Source organism: Miniopterus schreibersii (assembly GCF_964146895.1).
Source record: "Miniopterus schreibersii genome assembly, chromosome: X".
Lineage (NCBI taxonomy): Eukaryota > Metazoa > Chordata > Mammalia > Chiroptera > Miniopteridae > Miniopterus > Miniopterus schreibersii.
The window spans coordinates 54495587-54518178 of NC_138104.1; the positions used below are offsets into that span (position 1 = coordinate 54495587).

Below are 22592 nucleotides of genomic sequence, written 5' to 3' on the forward strand. Positions count from 1 at the left end.
GCCCTGAATGGAAATCAAACCAACAACCTTTTGGCACACAAGATGACTTTCACACCAGCCAGGGCTCTATTTCTCTTTACATAGGGAGGAAGGAGGTGCCAATAGACATGAGAAATCAATTGCACACTGTGATAGCAGAACCAAATATTTCAGTATGAAAAAAATCTTGGATCTAAGATCTTATTATGAGATGCCCGGGGACCTGAACAGATTGAGGTAGGAAATAATAGGTACAGCCCAGGCCAGGACGAGGCAACCAGGGACAGACACTAATGAGATAGAGAATCTTTCTAGGATATGGGGAAACTGACTATAACTTTGGCACTTATTGATTTAATAGAGCCTGGAAGAGTTGTATCAACATGAGTGGATCTGGCTAAGAATTAGAGTTTCTTCTACAGAAAAAAGGAAGAAGAATGTATTGGGTATGAAGGCACAGAAGCACAAATGGCTGAAATGGCGAGTAACTAGACAAATTAGAGACTGAAATAATCTGTAAAAACGTCCACAGGGCAAAGAATCTTGATGTAGATTCAGCCTCCACTTTGCTTCCAGAATAAAATCCTAAAGCATAAAGCCAGTCATATCCTTATTCCTTATAAAGCCCCAAACTTGGCATTCAATAATCTTCAGGAGAGCACCATTTTACCATATTCTTTCACAAAACCTATGCTCAGATCTACTAACTCTTGACCAGTGTCCTTTTTACTATATTATGCTTCTTGCACAATTTACTTCTGCTTGATGGTTATTATCCATTATATCAACGAATAATAATAGTATAAAATTGTTAATGTTTGTGGAAGACTATGTTCAAAGGTCTTGATACATGCATTCCTTCATTTAATCTTCACAGCATCTCAAAGAAATAGGTGTTATTTTCCAGATGAGGAAATTGAGGCTCAGAGACGTTATATAATTCACCCAAGATTTCACAGGTAGCAAGTTGTGGAAACGAGATTGAAATTTAGGTGTCTGACTGACTTCAGAGCCTGTGCTTATAATAACTGCTCTATGCTATCTCTGAAAAGATTCTTTTGACCCATAATGCATACAGCATATGATTTGACTTACATCTCAAGAAATGGACTACATAAGCAGCAGTGCATTATAACTGATGGCAAACAACTGAAATAGATGCATGGAGAGAAGTGCAGTTACTGTTTGGGGAACCAAAGTCTCTCTATTGGAATCTACCTGTTTCCTAGGAAGATGTAATCCATTCTCTGGTCTCAATAATCTGTATTCTACTCCTAACCCAGAATGTATGCCTCTGAAAATATTTGTGGAATTAATGGCGGGTTGCTGCAGAAACTAGATATTCTAAGTAATGAGAGAGATTGATGCTATACATAGCCTTACAGTTACTTAAAATCAGTTTGCGAAAAAAAATACCACAGACCCCAAATACAGACAGTCCTACCATTTCATTATTGGTAGGTTCTAGTTGCTTTATTAATTCAAAATTAATGGTATAGCTATATAAAATCTGAATTTATAAAAGTCTGTAGTGAGAATGTAACCTGCAGAGCTTTGTTTACTTCTGGGACTTACTCTTTTAGATGGATATTACCTAATCAGAGCTTGTTTGGAAAACAGAAAGTCAAATTATGAAGGAGTGGGATACCATAAGAGTGAAGATACCATGGACAGTGGTAGAATCAGGACTGTTTGGTGAGAAGTGATAACTCAGAGAAATCCAAATTGATATCCTTATCCTGGGTTCCTCCCTCTCTAATGCCCTACATCCAGTCACCAGTCATGTGGTTCTAACTTTTGAATATCTCTCAAAATATAATAGAAAAATAGAAACTTGTAGAATAAAATAATTCACAAAGATACAAGCTTGAATAGCTCATTAGTATATGAAAAGACATTTAATTTATTGGTAAACAGATAAAATTATGAACTACCACATTATACACATAAATGTGACAAAAAGTAGTAAGGAAGAAAACATCAAGTACTGATGAGCATAGGTGTACATAGGAATCCTAAGGCACTACTGGAGGGAGTGTAAACTGGAGAACAATTTTTCATTCCTTCAAGAAATGATGTGCGTGTTATTCCTTCATTCTACTTTTCTTGGGTTTGTTTTACTTTTCCTTTTTAAACTTTTTTTTCTTAAAATATGTTTTCATTGATTTCAGAGAAAGGAATGGATAAGAAGAGAGAGATAAGAACATCAATGATGAGAGTTATTGATTGGCTGCCTCTTGAATGACCCTGACTGGGGATCAAGCCCTCAAACCAGGCATGTGCCCTAACTGGGAATCGAACCATGATTTCATGGTTCATAGGTTAACACTCAACCACTGAGCCATGCCAGCCAGGCTTTTCATTTCTTTTTTCCCCATTTTTTGACTTCGTTATTTTTATTATTTTTTAAAATTTATTTTTATTTTTGAGAGTATTACAGATGTCCCCCATTTCCCCTCCTTTGACCTCCTCCACCCAGCTTCTGTCCCACCTCAGGCCTTCACCCCACTATTGTCTGTGTCCATGGACTATGAATATATGCATATAAGTTCTTCAGTTAATCTCTTCCCCTTCTCTCCACTTGCCTGTGAGCTCTGTGCATCCATGCTTCCATGTCTCTGGACCTATTTTGTTCATCAGCTTATTTTGTTCATTAGATTCCACATATGAGTGAGATCATGTGATATTTGTCTTTCTCTGACTGACTTATTTTGCTTACCATAATAATCTACAGGTCCATCATGGTGTCACAAAGGGTAAGAGATATGTTTTATAGCTGCATGGTATTCCATTGTGTAAATGTACCACGGCTTTTTTAACCACTCATCTACTGATGGGCACTTAAGCTGTTTCCAGATCTTAGCTATTGTAAATTGAGCTGCTATGAACATAAGGGCTCATATATTCTTTCTGATTGGTGTTTCAAGATTCTTATGATATAGTCCAGAAGTGAGATTGCTGGGTCAAATGGCAGTTCCATTTTTAATTTTGGAGGGTGACTTGATACTGTTTTCCACCGTGGCTGCACTGTTCTACATTCTCACCAACAGTGTACTAGGGTTCCCTTTTCCTCACATCCTTGCCAGCACTTGATCTTTGTTGATGGTAGCCATTCTGGCAGATGTGAAATGATACTTCATTGTAGATTTAATTTGTATCTCTCAGATGAATAGTGACATTGAGCATTTTTTCATATGTCTATTGCCTGTCTGTATGTCCTCTTTGGAGAAGTGTCTATTCAGGTGTCTTAGCCCATTTTTTAATTGGATTGTCTTCCTTTTGTTTGGTTTTATGAGTTCTTTATATATTTTGAAAATTAACCCCTTATCAGATGTGTCATTCGTGAATATGTTCTCCCATACAGTGGGTTCCCTTTGCATTTTGATGCTGGTCTCTTGCTTTGCAGAAACCTTTTAGTTTGATGTAATCCAATTTGTTTATTTTTACTTTTTTTTCTCTTGCCTTAGGAGATGTAACAACAAAAATTCTTCTAGGTGACATGTCTGAGATTTTACTGCCTATGTTGTCCTCTAGGATTTTCATGGTTTCATGACTTACATTTAAGTCTATCTATTTTGAGTATATTCTTGTATATGGTGTAAGTAGGTGGTCTAGATCATTTTATTTTTTTTGCATGTACCTGTTCAGTTTTCCCAGCACCATTCATTGAAGAGACTTTCTTTAAGTTCTCATCTTCTTTGTCAAATATTTATTGACCATATAGGTGTGGGTCAATTTCTGGACTTTTCGTTCTGTTCTATTGATCTATATGACTGTTCTTATGCCAGTACCAAGATGTTTTGGTTACAATGGCTTTGTGGTTTGGTTTGATATTCAGTACTCCAACTTTGTTTTTTCTCAAGATTGACGCAGCTCTTCGAGGACTTTTTTGTTCCATATAAATTTTTGGAATATTTGTTCCAGATCTGTGAATTATGCCAATGGTATTTTAACAGGAATTGAGTTGAATCTATAGATTGTTTTGGGTAGAATGGACATTTTAATGATATTAATTTTTTTATGTCCATGAACACGGTGTCTTCCTCTATTTCTTTTTTCAATGTCCTGTAGTTTTCTGAGTACAGGTCTTTTACCTCCTTGGTTAAGTTTATTCCTCGGTATCTTATTTATTTATTTATTTATTTATTTATTTATTTATTTATTTATTTATTTGCTATGGTCAATGGGATAGTTTTTTTTAGTTTCTCTTTCTGAGAGTTCATTATTGGTGTATAAAATGCTATAGATTCCAGGATGTTAATTTTGTATCTTGCTACTTTGCCGAATTTGTTTAGTAGTTTTTTGGTGGCATCTTTAGGGTTTTCTATGTACAATATAAGGTCATCTGTGAATAATGACAGTTTCACTTCTTCCTTTTGCATTTTTATCCCTTTTATTTTTTTCTTGTCTGATTGCTGTGCTATGACTTCCAGTACTATGTTGAATAAGAGTGGTGAAAGCAAACAACCCTGTCTTGTTTCTGTTCTTAAGGAAAACACATTTAGTTTTTGCCCATTGAGTATGGTGTTGGTTGTAGGTTTGTCTTATATGGTCTTTATTATGTTGAGGCATGTTCCTTCTATTCCCACTTTGCTGAGAGTTTTTATCAAAAAGGGTGCTGGATTTTGTCGAATGCTTTTTATCCTTCATTTGTTTATGTGGTATATCACATTTATTGACTTGTGAATATTGTACCAACTTTGCATCTGTGGAGTAAATCCCACTTGGTCATGGTGTATGATCTTCTTAATGTATTGCTGGATCTTGTTTGTTATTAGGATAATACTGGCTTCATAAAAAGAGCTTGGAAGTCTTCCTTCCTCTTGAAATTTTTGGAATAGTTTGAGGAGAATAGGTGTTAATTCTTCTTTGAATGTTTGGTAAAACTCACCTGTAAATCCATCTGGTTTAGGCTTCTGTTTGCTGGGAACAGAAATGAAATTACTGCTTCAATTTCATTAATTGTTATTGTCTGTTCAAGTTTTCTGTTTCTTCTTTTTTTTCAATTTTTTATAACATTTTATATAACTCATGAAACAGTGCTTGTATTAAAATTCGCACAAAGTTGCTAGAGAGCATACAATTTCCAAAAATGTCCTGGGTTTTTGCGACATTCAGTTTTCTAAGGATGCACTCAAGTCAATGGTAAAATGCGGAAATTATGTGATATTTCATTATCTTTGGTAAAACTATTCTCATTATTTTGTCTCCTCACAGTATTAACTCTGATATCCACTTTGTGCAGGGTGTATCACTAGGATGTCAGAAAAACATTAAGGCTGAATCTATGCAAAGCAAGTATTTCCAAATGGCAGTAATAGCCCCTTGGCTCCCACCCCCACTTCATATCATCTATTTACACAGGCAGGTGAGAGCTCAATGACCTCTAATCAGGGGTCTTGAGACAAGCCCTCCTCAATCAGACAAGATGCAAACATTTGGGGGAAAGGTGGAAACAGTCCATCTCTCCAGGAACCCGGTGGCCATGCTGTGTATGGTCAGCCAGTGACTCTTACCATTTAAACAGCTACTCCATTCATCACTAAGTAGGTCCCACTGGTTGGGTGATGATTGCTGCTCATGTGATACTCCCCCAAACACTTAAAGAAAGGAAGGTATAGGGCTGACACTGAATGGGGAGGGGCACATTAACGCCCATGACACGAGACGTGACTTTATTCCTTGTCAAATGGTTGTTGTCATGTAGACACAGCCAAAGTGAACTGAAGCAAGATTAGAACACCTAGTACATTCACGACTATCTTCATACATTCTTTTAAAAGTTACTAACACAGAAAATGAGGGACACTAACACCTATTGTGACTTGTTATTTTACTTAAGATCAGAACGTGTTTGTGCTAATTCTTTAGTTTTCTGGATACAAGGCAATAAAAAAAAAAAAAAATCTGAAAAACATGTAAAACCCAAAAATATTTAGAGAGAGCGGGAAGGGATTTGCCAACAGATTTTATGGAAAACATTACATTTTGGAAAAAATAAGTATTTTGTACTGGTATTGTTTCATGTAAAAAACTGCCCTTGGAGCCCACCTGTATGGCTGGAGAACTGAGGACACCACACAGAGAGACACAGGACCTGCTTGTGCTTCCTGATTGACAGTCCAGAGGGACAGGAAACAGCTCCCAGAGTGTGGCCACCTCTCTTCACTGAAAAGGACTCTAAGGTTTGGAGAGGTGGGGAGAAGAAGCCCTACGCAGGAAGGGTACTGGAAACCACCAAAATATGGTTTCCAAAAACTGAACATGCTCTAGGTTACAGAGATGTATTTCATCCTTAGAACCTAGAACTGTTGATTTTTTTAACTTGGATAGACAAGATTTTTAAAAATTATTAATAAATGATTGTGCTTCTGAAGTTGCAGGGTCACATTCCACCCTCTACAAAGCAGGACAATTTTCACATGGCTTGGAATCCTCTTGGATACATCCTAGAGACCAGAAAAAATTCCATGGCACCCTCCAGCCAGCAGGGCTAGAGGGCGAGTGCCACTGACATCTTTGGGTAGGGCATGTGTGCATGTGTGTATGTGCATGCTTGCATTTGTGTGTTGGGGATACTAAGGCATAGAGAAAGGCCCAGGTGTGTGTGTGTGTGGGGGGGGAAGTGAGCCTCCTGGTTGCTCCAGTCCCTTCTTTCCAGGCACAAAGAGGTTGAACTTGCTTATGCAGGTCCCCGTCATCTCACCTCATTTTTTTTTTAATTTAATTTAATTTAATTTTTATTTATTTATTTATTTTAGTTTTTATTTATTTATTTTTATAATTTTATTTTTGTTTAAAATATTACAGATGTCCCTTTTTCTCCCCAAAGACCCGTTCCACCCCGTCCCTTCCCCTTCCCCAGTCCCTCTCCCCACCATTTTCCATGTCCTTGGGTTGTGCATATATGCATATAAATTCTTTAGTTACTCTCTCCCCCTCTGCCCACCTGCCCTCCTCCATCCCTCTGACATTCATCAGTCTCATCTATGCTTCCATGTCATTGAATATATTCTGTTCATCAGTTTATTAAGTTCTTTAGATTCCACATATAAGTGAGATCATGTGATATTTGTCTTTCTTTTCCTGGCTTATTTCACTTAGCATAATATTCTCCAGGTCCATCCATACTGTCCCAAGGGTACGAGATTCTTCTTCTTTACAGCTGCGTAGTATTCCATGGTGTAAATGTCCCACAGCTTTTTTTATCCACTCATCTACTGATGGGCACTTGGGCTGTTTCCAAATCTTAGCTATTGTAAACTGTGCTGCTATGAACATAGGGGTATATATATTCTTTCTGATTAGTGTTTCAGGATTCTTAGGATACATTCCTAGGAGTGGAATCACTGGGTCAAAAGGAAGCTCCATTTCTAATTTTTTGAGGAACCTCCATACTGTTTTCCATAGTGGTTGCACCAGTCTGCATTCCCACCAGCAGAGTACTAGGGTTCCCCTTTCTCCACACCCTGGCCAGCACATGTTGTTTGTTGATTTGTTGATGGCAGCCATTCTGACAGGTGTGAACTGATACCTCATTTTGGTTTTAATTTGCATCTCTCTGATGATTAGCGACGTTGTGCATTTTCTCGTGTGTCTCTTGGCTATCTGTATGTCCTCTTTGGAGAAGTACCTATTTAAGTCCTTTGCCCATTTCTTAATTGGGTTGTTTGTCTTCCTCTTGCTGAGTACTATGAGTTCTTTGTACACTTTGGAAATTAGCCCCTTATCAGATACATCCTTGGCAAATATGTTTTCCCAGACAGTGAGGTGACAGTCTCTTCAATAAGTGGTGCTGGGAAAATTGGACAGATATATGCAAAAGAATGAAACTAGACCACCAACTTTCACCATACACAAAAATAAACTCAAAATGGTTAAAAGACTTAAATGTAAGTCACAAAACCATAAAAATCCTGGAAGAAAACATAGGCAGTAAAGTCACAGACATTCCACATAGTGGACTTTTCACTGATACATCTCCTAGGGCAAGAGAAACAAAAGAAAAAATAAACATATGGGACTACATCAAACTAAAAAGTTTCTGCATGGCAAAAGAAAACAGCCTCACCTCATTTTAATAACAAATATGTGTGTGCATGTATGGGTGAGTAAGTCATGAAATCCCTGTGCACTTCTAAATTTCAATAATTTACTCCTGCAGTTTCAACAGAAATAATCCGTAAATGACATTTAAGAGCAAATTTGCTAAAGTTAGATCAGCACGTATACATTGTTCAAAATCTTGTCATATATATTTAAAAAAAAAAAAAAAAAGCCTGCTGGGTGCCGGCAAAATTCTGTCATACAGCTACAGGAACTGAAGTCCTTATCAGCTGTACAAAGACAATTCACAGATTGTTTCTGCATTTTAAGGTAGCAAATTATTAAACAACAGGGTTTTATGAGTACCCCATGTGATTCACTCATTTTTCCAGGTTTCTGATATGATGCATTCAGTTTGAGTTAAACTGTTTCCTTTCCCTCTTAGGAATTTGGCACCCAAAGTCTGGTACATAAAAGTGTTGTTTTCAAGGTCTTTAACTATTGGGGAATTTCCTGGTTGGAACTCTGGGAGAACATGCCACCGGCCTGAAGCAGTCTGACCATCCCAACCAGTGGGGGAAGAAGAAATGTTTCAGGCCAAGGCCAAGGGACCAGCCAGATATAGGACAGCAGGACCTTCTAGGGGGTCTGAGGGGGAAGCTCTGCATGGACCTTGAAAAGGGACATGGGAACCTCACTTGAGATTACCTGTGTCCTTCCAATACCAGGCATCCCCAAGATGGCCCAAGGGTCTGAGCCTGCTCTGAGGAACAAGGATGCATACTGACTGGAGGAGCCAACACAGAGGTGTGGTAAAGTCACCATAAGCTCCCAGAACCTAGGCTTTGTAAAAATACACATACAGAAAGTAAACAGTTCTTGATGAGTCCAAAGGGACCCATCCTTACATCAAACAAGAAGCCAATTATTCACTCACACTGTTCTCCAAGGAAATGTGTCTGCCCCTCCCACCAGTATCCTCATGTGGAGAGGGAAGGGAGCAGTGGAAGGACACAGCTCAAATGACATTGTGAACATGTTTCCACATTTATCTACATTCATATCATCATCATCATCATCATCATCATCATCATCATCATCATCAGTGTTCTTGTCTACAGAGAGTGAGCACAACATTCTACCTGCCCAGCAACAGAGAACAGGCCAGGCCACAAGTATGCCCCTTCCTCGGCACTACAGCGGAAGGGAGAAAGCGGCCATGGTCAGGAAGGACATCTTGCTATCCCATCCCCTCTACTGCCATCCAAGGGGCATCTTGACTCTTCCAAAATCAGATGTAAAAGACAAGGCCAGTAAGACCAGTCTCTATGCCACCTGAAGGTATTATTAGCCATCATGCATAAACATGGTCATTCTAAAAATTTCATAAAGCTGAAACCATCTTAAAAAGAAACCCCAGCAACCGAAGTCTTCTAACAGTATTTCACCATGAATATTTAGAAGATTTTTTTCCTAAGAAAAGTGGCCCCCAAATTGCCCAATGATCTTTTAAAAAGGGTTTCCTTTTAATTAAAAAAACAATTGATAAAAATGGAAGATGTAAAATGTGGGAAGAGGAAGAAGAGTTGCTGAATTTGCATTTCAAATTGAGAAGAGAGGAGGACACAGCTAAGGAGAGAGAAGCCCTGCTCCTGAGGCCTCTCTGCTCTCACAGCTCAGCCATTCCCAAACTGGTTGCACCCCTGGGGGACTCAGGACAAAGGTTGGAAGTAAGAGAGACCAAATGTAAGACTTCTTTCTCGTGGTTGGGTGGGTGTTCATGTGTGCAAAAGTAATAAACTACTTCCCACTTACAAGGTGCATGTCTGTGGATACCATACACATGCTCCGAACGAAGGTTCAGGCCCAGGGTACCCATCTCTTCACTTTCTTGTCTTTCTTCAGGATGTCACTTTTTTTTTCTGTTGGGGCGGCGGCACCGCTTATCGATTCTGGGGATACATTCACAATGCCATACCTTCTCCATCTTCTCCACGGGGTAAACTGCCTCCACGTAGTGGCGGATGAGCTTGAGCCGCTTGGGGTCCAGCTGCTTCTTGTTGCATGCCTTGGAGCGGTTGTACTGCAGCCGGAGGTTCTCGGAGGTGAAGAGTTCGGGAAAGAGCCTGATGAGGAGCTGGGAGACAAAGTTGCCCACGGAGAGGCTCTGCTCACGATCTCGTGCACCTCCTTGTCTGACAGCAGGTATGGCGAAGGCACCAGGAAGTTGGGTGAGGGGACCACCTGCTCATCCAGAGGGATCTTGCAGAAGTCCTTGCTGCTTGTTTTGGGGGGTAGCAGGGGCCCCTCAAATTCCTCTCGGGCTGCGGGATCTTCAGCTTATCAAAGTCGATGGGCACCAGCCACATCTTGGACCGCCGGCCAGGCCGCTCGCCCTGAAGCTGTCCTCCACCTTGACCACGGAGATATCGTCCGGCAAGCTCGAGGAGTCATAGCAGTCTTCCCTCGGGGGCTCGCCCTCCCTGCCCCCATCCAACCCCAGGCCCTCGAGCTCATCGTTGATGTGCTGGGCACACTGCTGCAGCCAGGCCTCCTCCTCCTATATGTCGGGTAAGTAGATCTCTGTGTAGTTGCGGAAGATCTGCAGCCTCTGCGGGTCCAGCTCCTGCTTGCCGCCATCCCCATAGTCGCTGTACTGCTCACCCAGGTTCCGGTGGTCAAAGAGCTCGGGGAAAAGCCAGTGTAGAAGGAAGACTGCAAACTTGGCTGGTGAGGAGGCTCTGTCCAGGAACTTGGTGAGGTCCTGCGCGTCCACCACGTGGTCTGAGGCGATGGTGCTGCTCTGATCCAAGGACAGGGCTTCCTCCTGGTCTTTGTAGTCTAGGAAGTGGCAGGGATCCACCTGCTCAGCCTCAAAGAAGCTGGCGACCTGTTCCCCTGGCTGGCTGTCCTCCATTTCCCGCTGGGCCCGGAAGCTGCTGAAGAAATCATTCAACTGGGGCAGGCACTCGGCCTGCCACACGGCAGTGTCCTTCACTGAAGGATAGTAGATCTCCACATAGTTGCGTATGAGTTGCAGGTGCAGTGACTCCAGCTTCCGCTTGGCCTCAAAGCCGCAGGCACTGCAGCCAGGAGAGAAGCCCACGTCACCGAAGAGCTCGGAGAAGAGCTGCACCAACAGGTGGCAGGCCAGGTCGCTGCTTGACAGGCTCTGGTCCACGATCTGCTTGAGTCCTGCGGCTGTCAGCTGGTACTCAGGGGAGAGGAGGGGCGGTTGGAACTTGGCCACCATCTCTCTGGGGTTCACCTGCTTCTTTTCTTTTTTTTAATCTCATATATCTGTTTATTACAACAATTTTTGAGCAGAGGAGAGTGAGGGGTTATGTTTTAACAAAATTAGCATATTACAACAATTTCAAACTGATGGAACTTTTTCCAAATCTGCACAAAGAAGCTGTATGGTTTTGTGATGGCCCTGTAAGCAGTTCCCAGGCCTACACACATCATCCAAGATCACCACCATAAATCTCCCATGGATTTAGCTTTAATTCGAGGTTTCTACTCCCTGAAAGGCACTCAATAGGAGGAATCCCCAAATGCCAATGGCTTGGAACCTGTTAGCTGTGGGACCCCCTGAGCCCACCCCTTCTGGCCCTGCCACTCATCTCTCCACACTGTTGTGGTGGATGCATCCATGGGAGCCACCAACAGCATAGATGTGCCCATTGATGACCCCAACCTCAATTCGGTTGCGCGGCACACTCATGGGGGCACAGGGCAACCACTGGTTGGTCATGGGGTTGTAGCAGTCCAGGGCATTGGAGTCGGTGTTGCCATCAGGCGAGTTGTTCCTGCTGCCCACAGCATACAGCAGCCCACCCACCACGCAGCCTGCCAGGCCACTATGAGGCACCTGCAAGTCTGCCAACCTGAGCCATGTGCCATCACTGGGGTTGTAAGCCTCCAGGTAGCTGAGTGATTGGCGGAAGTAGCCAGCAGCAGTATAGATAAGCTGGCCCACCTTGGGAGCCTGGCAGGGCATCATCTGTGTGGGCTTGTGCAGGGTGAGCTCCTGGAAGATCTTGATCAGGTAGTCCTTGCAGCGGAAGTCCGACTGCAAGATCTTGCACTTCTGCAGCTGCATCTGCAGGAAGAGGGGCATCAGTGAGTGGCAGCACACAGCTCGCGGCAGCGCACCGCCGGCAGCAGCGCCTGTACATAGAAGCGTCGGTGCTCACAGTCGTACTTGATCCAGTTGATACAGGCATGGAAGGCCTCAGATTCGCAGTGTACATTCAGATCATCACAGCTGATGAGGGTCACCAGCTGGCAGTGGGACAGATTGAAGAACTCCTCTTGCTTGGCCACCTCTCCAAAGTGCATGTAGATGTACTCTCGGGTGCGCTGGTGCAACTCAGCACAGCCAATCTGCTCCGCTAAGTTGGCGATGCCAATGGCATTGCTTGGGTCCAGCTGCTGCACCAAGAAGTCACTGCAGGCACAGACGACGCTGTCGATCTGGTACATGACGGCACCATTCATAACATGGAGCACGCACTTCTCACCCATGGAGATAGAGGCTGTGTAGGTGAACTCTATGAGATGCTCCATGACCTTGGGGTGGATGCCCTCGATGGATACTACCTCCATGCCCTGCTCCCACAGCCCATTGGTGAACATGGCCTTGAAGACAAGGCTGGATGAGGCCAGAACACCTTGTGGGCCATGAACTATGCAGCTGGTGTGTCCTGATACTTGACCTGAAGCATGACATCACACACCTGCTGGCTGAGCCGCAGTTCATTCATGATTCCGAAGACCTGCTTGGTGTGGTCCTCCAGCATGTAGCTGAAGGTGCAGTTGCCATGCTGGGAGAGTGTCACCTCAGCCTTGCACTCGGTGGAGGCGTACATCACTGTGTCCCCTGAACTCTCAGGGCTCTGTGACCTCAGGGGCAGAAATTGGGTGTGGACCCCAGCCCCGCTAGGCCTCGGTTGCGGCTGCATGGTGTTCCAGGTAACTCAGGGGCCTAGGGGAGGAAGAGCACAGGGCTGGGGGCAGGGCCTGGGCCAGGCCTCCTTTTTAAAAATAAAGTGACTCCTAGACCAGTTTTCCTTGACAACCCCGGGTGAAACAGCATCCATTTGTTCTTGCTAAATGTCCCATAGCTTCACCAGCCCAAGGTTCCATCTTAAAACATCAGATGATGTCCCTTCCTTGCTCAGAATCCCCCCACAACTCTCTATAGCACAAAGAGTAAAACCAAATGACCTGCAAAGCCCTCCAGTCAGCCCCTGTCCACCTCTTCCCTTTGCTCACTCTGTTCCAGTGGTTTGTGGGGCCTTCCCTTCCTAGAGCATGTCCAGCTCACTCTTTCATTCACTTCACCAACACTTATTGAGCAGCTGCTGTGTTCCAGGCACTGTTCTAGGCATCAGAGACACAGCAGTGACAAAGACATAAACTGTGCTGGAGTTGACACCTGGGGAGGGAATGGCCATAAATAAAATAAACAATACTTGAGTAGAAATTGGACATGAAGAAAATGACAACAGCATTGTGAGTGTGACTTGGGGACAGTTACTTTAAATTGGGTAGTCCAGGCTGCTGTTGGAGCTGAGACAAGGATGAATATAGGAAAGGGGGTGGGGGTGGGAGTTAGTTTTCCAGGCAGAGTGAACAGCAAGTGCAAAGGCTCAAAGGCAGAATGAGAGAGACAATATGGATTATCAGGGAAGAGTGTAATAACAGATAATGACTACAGAAAGGAGGGTTTCCATGAAACCTGTGGAGCCTAGAAAGCCGGGGCATGAATTGTGTTTTCAAAGGTCCTGCTGGGAAATGGCAGGGGCAGGGGATCTGCAAGAAGCTCCCCAGGTTCTCCACCTTATCTTTCTGAGGCTGGGCTCAGATTCACCTCCTGTTTTTATTTCCATTACCGCACTTGTCAGGAACTGAAATGAGCTTGTTGGCTTGCTTGTTGAGGGGTGGCCCATCCCTCTGACCCTCAGCACTAGCACTTCAGAGGGCAGAGAGCCCTGTGTAAGTCACGGTTGTACCCACCCTTCATATGCCTTCCCCACGTCCAGCCTGGGACGTGGCACTGAGCAGGGGGTCAGTAAGCGTGTGCCTGGCTGACTGCCCACTCCACTGTGCCTACCAGAGCACCCTCCTCCACCGGGCCCAGGGCGCTGCTTGACCACCTCTCCCCTGCCAAGGCTCGGGGCCCCCTGAGCTCTGGGAATTCACAAAACGCTAGGTGGGGGACTGCGCATGCCCCGCTTGAGCCCCCACCAAAGCCTGGAGAAGGGAGGAAGTGACCCCACCGCAGCCTCTCGATTGCCAACCCCAAGGCGCAGATCAAGCCCCCCAACGCCTCAGGGTCCCCAGGCCTCAGTCTGAGCCGCGCTCCCAGGGCCTCTCGCTGGCCTTGCTCCTCTCCAGGGCAACCCTGACAAAAGGATCAGACTGGAGCCGTGCCCTTCTGGCCCTCCGCGGGGGCCGCGGGGACCCAAAGATTACTGGGCCAGCGGGGCCGTGTCTCCAGGCCCCTCGGCACCGCGGCAGGGGCGCTCCAGCCTGCCGTGCCCTCAGCCCAGGCCATGGCCGCCTCATCTGCTTCTTGATGCGGCTCACCTCCAGGGACGGAAGGTCCACCTTTCTGTGCAGCTGGGACATGTTGGAGGAGAGTGTATTGACCATGTAGAACATCTTCTGGATCAGAAAGTAGATGTTGGGGTCGCCGTCAGGGGCAGGGGCAGCACTGCTACTGTCCTGCTTCTGTGTCTCTTTTAGGAGCTGCAGCGGTGAAGGGCTGTTGCTGGGGTTTGCCTTCTCCAAGAGCAAACGCCATACGTGCTGAGCACATCCCCCGCAAGAGGTTCTTCTCCATGATCTTGTGCGAGAGGCTTCTTGTAGGAGGGGGCGGTCACGTCATTGCAGGGCTTCTCCTCACCCGGTCACAAGGAGACCAAGTTCTTGCCCCTGCCGGCCCGCTCCCCATTGCCCTGGCAGAGCGAGCTGTTCTCCGGGTTCCTCAGGCCTACTAGGAGCGCCTTGGGAATCAGCTGCCGCCTCTTCACGCTGGAGACAGAGTCTGGCTGGCCCTCATTGCCCAGCTGCTTTCACTTGGAGTCCTGAAGGGTGGTGAAGACGCTGTCTAGAGGGTGCTTCTCTGAAGATCTGGAATTCACTGAGCAGTCCAGGGCAGCATCTTTGGCCTCTGTCTCTACTTTCACAGTGCTATTTTTTAGAACTTCTTCTACATTTTCACTGAATTCAGTTGAGTTCATCTTCTATTCCACTGGGACACGAGTTCTGCACTTTGCAGAGCCGGCCCGCTCCGAGTTTGGCGCAAGGTGGGGTGCAGGGTAGCACAGGTCAGGGGAGTGGGGGACGCGCCCAGAGGACCTGGCAGGGGTGGCCTGAGGAGTTGCTGGGGGCGGTGGGCGAGCACCATGTATTTCCCCCTCTTTGTGTGTGTCAGTGCGCTGCGCTCTTGCATGACATGACTGGACTCCGTCTGTCATTTCCGCACAAGGACGCAAGAGCCCCTGCAGCATTAGAACCACAACCCCTCCGCCACCACCCCTGGCCCGCCCCTCCCCCTCAGCAGAGGTGTTCCGCCATGAACGGCCAAGGCCACCGCGGGGAGCTGAGGCGCGCACTCCGGGGACCCAGGGAACACTGCATGTTGGGTGGGTGCTGCTCTGCTCCACGTGGGCCTGCGCTGGTGGGGGGGAGGGGGCGCTGGTCGCTCTTGCGCAGTGCTGAATAACAGTGACCTTTTGTTTCTTCTTGATTGAGTTTTGGAAGATTGTATGTTTCTAGAAATTTGTCCTTTTCGCCCAGGTTGTCCCATTTGTTGGCATGTAGTTGTTCCTAATATTTTCTTACAATCTTTTGTATTTCTGTTATGTCAGTTGTTACTTTGTCTCTTTCATTTATGACTATATGTATCTGGGTCCTCTCTCTGTTTCTTGATGAGTCTGGTTAAAGATTCATCAATCTTGTTTAACTTTGTTCAAAGAACTATCTTTTGGTTTCATTGGTCTTTTGTATTGATTTTTTTAGTCTCTATGTCATTTACTTCTACTCTGATCTTTATTCTTTCCTTCCACTTACTCTGGGATTTTCCTGCTGTTCTTTATCTAATTCTCCTAGGTGTATGTTTAGATTTTTTACTTTAGCTTTTTCATGTTTCTTGAGGTACACCTGTAATGCTTTCACTGTGTTTCATAGATTTTTGGTTGTTGTGTTTTCATTTTTCTCAAGGCATTATTTGATTTCTCCTTTGATCTCATTGTTAACCCATTTATTGTTCTGTGTAACATGTTAAGTAGCTTCCATGTCTTTGTGTCTCTTTCATTTTTTTTTCTTGTGATTGATTCTCTTTTCATACCACTATGGACAGAGAAGATGCTTGTTATGATTTCCATTGTCTTAAATTTATGGAGTCTTGATTTGTGTCCTAACGTGGTAGATCTTAGAAAATGTTCCATGTAAACTTGAAAAGAATGTATATTGTGCTGCTTTGGTGTGAAACACTCTGAATATATAATTTAAATCCATCTCATATAATATGTCATTTAAGGTTGTGAGTACCTTGTTTATTTTCTGCCTGGAAGATTTATCTGTTGATGTCCATGAGGTGTTAAAATCCTCCAGCATGACTGTGTTACTATCAATCACTCTCTTTTGTTCTTCAAGATTTCCTTTATATATTTAAGTTTTCTTATAATAAGTGCATAAATGTTTATTAGAGTTAAACCTCTTGTTGGATTGCTCCATTTATTACTATGTAGTGTCTTTCTTTGTCTCTTACTATGGCCTTTGTTTGATTTTTTATTTTTCCTCCATATTTATTTATTTATTTATTTATTTATTTATTTATTTTTAATTTTATTTTTATTTAAAATATTACAGATGTCCCTTTTTCTCCCCAATGACCCATTCCACCCAGTCCCATACCCCTCCCCAGTCCCTCTCCCCACCATTGTCTGTCCTTGGGTTGTGTATATATGCATAAAAATTCTTTGGTTACTCTCTCCTCCTCCACCTACCCGCCCTCCTCCATCCCTCTGATATTCGTCAGTCTGATCTATGCTTCCAATGTCATTGAATCTATTCTGTTCATCAGTTTATTAAGTTCTTTAGATTCCATGTATAAGCGAGATCATGTGATGTTTGTCTTTCTCTTCCTGGCTTGTTTCACTTAGCAAAATTTTCTCCAGGTCCATCCATACTGTCCCAAAGGGTACAAGATTCTTCTTCTTTATAGCTGCGTAGTATTCCATGGTGTATATGTCCCACAGGTTTTTTATCCACTCATCTACTGATGGGCACTTGGGCTATTTCCAGATCTTAGCTATTGTAAACTGTGCTGCTATGAACATCAAGGTACATATATTCTTTCTGATGAATGTTTCAGGATTCTTAGGATACATTCCTAGGAGTGGAATCACTGGGTCAAAAGGAAGTTCCATTTCTAATTTTTTGAGGAACCTCCATACTGTTTTCCATAGTGGTTGCACCAGTCTGCATTCCCACCAGCAGAGTACTAGGGTTCCCCTTTCTGCACATCCTCTCCAGCACATGTCATTTGTTGATTTGTTGATGGCAGCCATTCTTACAGGTGTGACGTGATACCTCACTGTGGTTTTAATTTGCATCTCTCTGATGATTAGGGCCGTTGAGCATTTTCTCATGTGCCTCTTGGCCATCCGTATGTCCTTTTTGGAGAAGTGTCTATTCAGGTTCTTTGCCCATTTCTTAATTGTGTTGTTAGTCTTCCTCTCGCTGAGTAGTATGAGTTCTTTGTACACTTTGGAAATTAGCCCCTTATCAGATACATCCTTGGCAAATATGTTTCCCCAGACCATAGGGTTCCTTTGTATTTTGAAGCTGTTTTCTTTTGCTGTGCAGAAGCTTTTTAGCTTGATTTAGACCCATATGTTTATTTTTTCTTTTGTTTCTCTTACCCTAGGAGAAGTATCAATGAAAATTCCACTACGTGGGATGTCTGTGACTTTACTGCCTATGTTTACTTCCAGGATTTTTATGGTTTCGTGACTTATATTTAAGTCTTTTAACCATTTTGAGTTTATTTTGGTGTGTGGTGAAAGTTGGTGCTCTAGTTTCATTTTTCTGCATGTATCTGTCCAATTTTCCCAGCATCATTTATTGAAGAGACTATCTTTACTCCATTGGATACCCTTGCCTCCTTTGTCAAATATCAACTGACCATAATGGCGTGGGTCTATTTCTAGGGTCTCTGTTCTGTTCCATTGATCTATATGCCTGTTGTTGTACCAATACTAGGCTGTTTTGATTACAGTGGGTTTGTAATACAGTTTCAAGTCCCGTAATGTGATCCCTCCCACTCTGTTCTTTTTTCTCAAGATGGCTGCAGCTATTTCGGGTCTTTTTTGTTCCATATAAATTTTCAAAATGTGTGTTCTAGGTCTGTGAAATATGCTGTTGGTATTTTAATAGGAATTGCATTGAATTTATAAATTCCTTTGGGTAGTATAGACATTTCAATGATATTAATTCTTCCAATCCCCGAGCATGGTATATTCTTCCACTTGTTTAAATCTTTCTCTACTTCTTTTTTCGGTGTCATATAGTTTTGCTAGTACAAGTCTTTTACATCCTTGGTTAAGTTTATTCCTAGGTATTCTATTTTTTTAGTTGCAGTGGTAAATGGTATAGTTTTTTTAGTTTCTCTCTCTGAATGTTCATTGTTGGTGTATAAGAAATACCATTGATTTCCAGATGTTGATTTTGTATCCACCTACCTTGCCAAATTCGTTTATCAAATCTAGTAGTACTTTGATGGAGTCTTTAGGGTTTTCTATGTACAATATCATGTCATCTGCAAATAATGACAGTTTTACTTCCTCCTTTCCAATTTGGATACCTTTTATGTTTTCTTCCTGTCTGATAGCTATGGCAAGGACTTCCAGTACTATGTTGAATAAGAGTGGTGAAAGTGGACATCCCTGCCCTGTTCCTGTTTTTAATGGAAATGGTTTTAGTTTTTGCCCACTGAGTATGATGTTGGCTGTAGGTCTGTCATATATCGCCTTTATAATGTTGAGGTATGATGCCTTTATTCCCACTTTGCTGAGAGTTTTTATCAGAAATGGGTGCTGGATTATGTCTAATGCTTTTTCTGTGTGTATTGAAATGATCATATGATTTTTGTCCTTCATTTTGTTTATGTGATGTGTCACATTTATTGCTTTGCAGATGTTGTACCAGCCTTGCATTCCCAGAATAAATCCTACTTGTTCATGATGTATGATCTTTTTACTGTATTGCTGGATGTGGTTTGCTTGTATTTTAGTGAGGATTTTAGCATCTATGTTCATCAGGGATATTGGCCTGTAATTTTCTTTCTTTGTAGTATCTTTATCTGCTTTTGAGATTAGTATGATGCTGGCCTCATAAAAAGAGTTTGGGAGTTTTCCCTCCTCTTGAATTTTCTGGAATAGTTTGAATAGAATAGGTGTTAATTCTTCTTTGAATGTTTGGTAAAACTCACCTGTAAATCCATCTGGTCCAGGACTTTTGTTTCCTGGGAGTTTTTTCATTACTGCTTCAATTTCATTAGTTGTTATCAGCCTATTTAGATTTTCTGCCTCTTTTTGGTTCAGCTTTGGAAGGTAGTATGCTTCTAGGAATCTGTTCATTTCATCCAGGTTGTCCAGTTTGTTGGCATATAGTTGCTCATAATATTTTCTTACAATCCTTTGTATTTCTGCTATGTCAGTTGTTATATCGCCTCTTTCTTTTCTGATTTTATTTATTTGGGTCCTAGCTCTTTGTTTCTTAGTGAGTCTGGCTTAAGATGCGTCAATCTTGTTTACCTTTTCAAAGAAACAGCTCTTGGTTTCATTGATTTTTTGTATTTTTTTTTAGTCGTTTTGTCATTAATTTCTGCTCTGATTTTTATTATTTCCTTCCTTCTACTTCCTCAGGGTTTTTTTTGCTGTTCTCGTTCTAGTTTTTTGTTGTGTTAGATGGTTCATTAGATCTTTTTCTTGTTTCTTGAGATAGGCCTGTAATGCTATGAATTTTCCTCTAAGGACAGCTTTCGCCATGTCCCATAGATTTTGGGTTGTTGTCTGTTCATTTTTGTTACTTTTCATGAAGTGTTTGATTTCTTCCTTGATCTCATTGGTAACCCATTCACTGTTTAATAACGTACTATTTAGACTCCATGTGTTTGAATATTTTTGAGTTTTTTTATAGTGGTTGATTTCTAGTTTCATGGCATTGTGATCCGAGAAGATGCTTGATACAATTACAATCTTATATTTGTAGAGACTTGCCTTGTGCCCTGACATGTGGTCTATTTTTGAGAATTTTCCATATGCACTTGAGAAGAATGTGTATTCTGCTGCTTTGGGGTGAAATGTTCTGTAAATGTCAATTAAATCCATTAGGTCCAGTGAGTCATTTAAGGTCTGTGTTTCCCTGTTGATTTTTTGTCTTGATGATCTGTCCAATGCTGACAGTGGGATGTTAAAGTCCACCACTATGATTGTGTTGCTGTCAATCTCCCCCTTGATGTCCCCCATGAAATTTTTTATATATTTAGGTGCTCCTATTTTGGGTACATAAATGTTTATAAGGGTTATTTCCTCCTGTTGGATTGATCCCTTTAGTATTATGTAGTGACCATCTTTGTTTCTTGTTATGGTCTTTATTTTGAAGTCTATTTTGTCAGAAATAAGAATTGCTACTCTAGCTTTCTTTTCCTTTCCATTTGCATGGAATATTTTGCTCCATCCCTTCACTTTTAGCCTGTGTGAGTCTTTTGCTCTCAGGTGGGTCTCTTGTAGACAGCATATATGTGGGTCCTGTTTTCTTATCCATTCATCTACCCTATGTCTTTTGGTTGGACCATTTATTCCATATACATTTAAGGTTACTATTGACATAAACTTTTTAAATGCCATTTTTCCCCTTTATGCTGATATAGCTTTCTCTCACCAGTCCTTCTTTTTCTTAAAGCAGTCTTTTTAGCATTTCTTGCAATGCTGGTTTGGTGGTACTGAACTCCTTTAGCCTTTTTTTTTTGTCTGGGAAGCTCTTTATTTCACCTTCAATTTTAAATGATAGCCTTGCTGGATAAAGCAATCTTGGTTGCATGTTATTGCTTTTCATTACTTGGAGAACTTCATGACACTCCCTTCTGGCCTAAAGAGTTTCTGTTGAGAAATCAGCTGTTAGCCTTATGGGGGTTCCCTTCTAGGTCACTGCTTGTCTCTCTCTTGTAGCCCTTAATATTTTCTCTTTGTCCTTGACATTTGCCATTTTAATTAGGATGTGTCTTGGAGTGGGTTTCTTTAGGTCCCTCTTGTTGGGCACCCTCTGTGTCTCCTGAACTTGTGTGGCTTTCTCCTTCGCCAACCTAGGGAAGTTTTCTGTCATTATTTCCTCCACCAAGTTCTCTATCCCTTGCTCTCTTTCCTCCCCCTCTGACATTCCTATAATGCAAATGCTGTTTTGCTTCATGTTCTCCCAAAGCATCCTTAGACTGTCCTCATGGTTTTTAAGTGTTCTTTTCTTTTTGCTGCTCTGATTGTGTGATTTTTTTCCTACCTTGTCTTCTAAGTCACTTATTCTATCCTCTGCTTCACTGAGCCTGTTTTTAATTTTTTCCAGTGCATTCTTGATATCAGATACAGCATTCTTTATCTCTGTCTGAGTTTTGTTTATGTTCTATATCTGTTTTTTCATCTTTTCACTAATATCCTTGATCTTATCATCTAGTATCTTGTTAAGTTCCTTGAACATCTTCATAATCAATACTCTGAACTCCATTTCTGATAACTTGCTTAAGTCCATCTCATCAAAGTGTTTTTCTGACGATTTTTCCATTTCTTTAATTTGGGGGTTGTTTTTTTGTCTCCCCATTTTGGTAGGTCTTAGAGATTGTATCTATATATTAGACATATTTGCTATCTCCCAGTCTTGTGGGATGGGATTTTGTCTTGTGGGTCCAGTGGAGCCCAGAGGTGTGTTTTCCTTATACTTCTGAGCTCTTTTCTCTATGTGTGTCCCTCTAGCCGGTGTCCCTTTTGTGGTTCCTTTATGTTCTCCTGTTGTGGTTGGGTCTAGATTGCCATTGATCAGTCCTTGGGAGGACCCTCCTCTCAGGTTTACTAACTGTGTCTCAGCCCCAACCTTGTTGTGTAAGCTGTTGTACAGGTGCTGGCCAGGCAGGACAATACACAAGTAAACTTCCAGAAAACAAGAGGTATCTTACAAAATATCTTCACAGTCACAATGAAAACAACCCACATGAAAACAGAACTGGGAGAGTGAAGGGACAACACACACACACACACACACACACACACACACACACACAAGCTTAAAAAAAGAAAGAGAGAAAAAAAGTAATGCTTAGAGAGGTATATATTGTTGTTAATACTGGTGAAAATTTAGAAAATAATAATAAAGTAAAATGTAAAAAATAGAGAAGGTACTGGGAGATAACAGAAGCAGAGAAAACATACTGAAAGTAGGGCCAGCAAAAAATTAAGGGAGAGAATAGGAATAGGATAATAGTTGAAAATTAGAAAATAAAA

General features: G+C 42.4%; 1 protein-coding gene and 1 pseudogene across 2 annotated transcripts; both read right to left on the reverse strand.

The window, feature by feature from the left end:
* Window positions 1–9934: 9934 nt before the first annotated feature.
* LOC308550962 (BEN domain-containing protein 3 pseudogene) lies at window positions 9935–15278 on the reverse strand (annotated as a pseudogene). The gene is made up of 3 exons: window positions 14602–15278; window positions 10270–11293; window positions 9935–10220 (listed from the first exon to the last, which is right to left on the reverse strand). The product of its transcript is annotated as a BEN domain-containing protein 3 pseudogene (transcript).
* Window positions 11647–12992, reverse strand: LOC308551497 (kelch-like ECH-associated protein 1; the record flags this gene model as incomplete). Its single annotated transcript, XM_081126054.1, is given in 4 exon segments — window positions 11647–12160; window positions 12163–12701; window positions 12704–12716; window positions 12720–12992. Coding segments are annotated over 4 exon segments (1338 nt in total). The 3' UTR covers window position 11647.
* Window positions 15279–22592: the final 7314 nt, after the last annotated feature.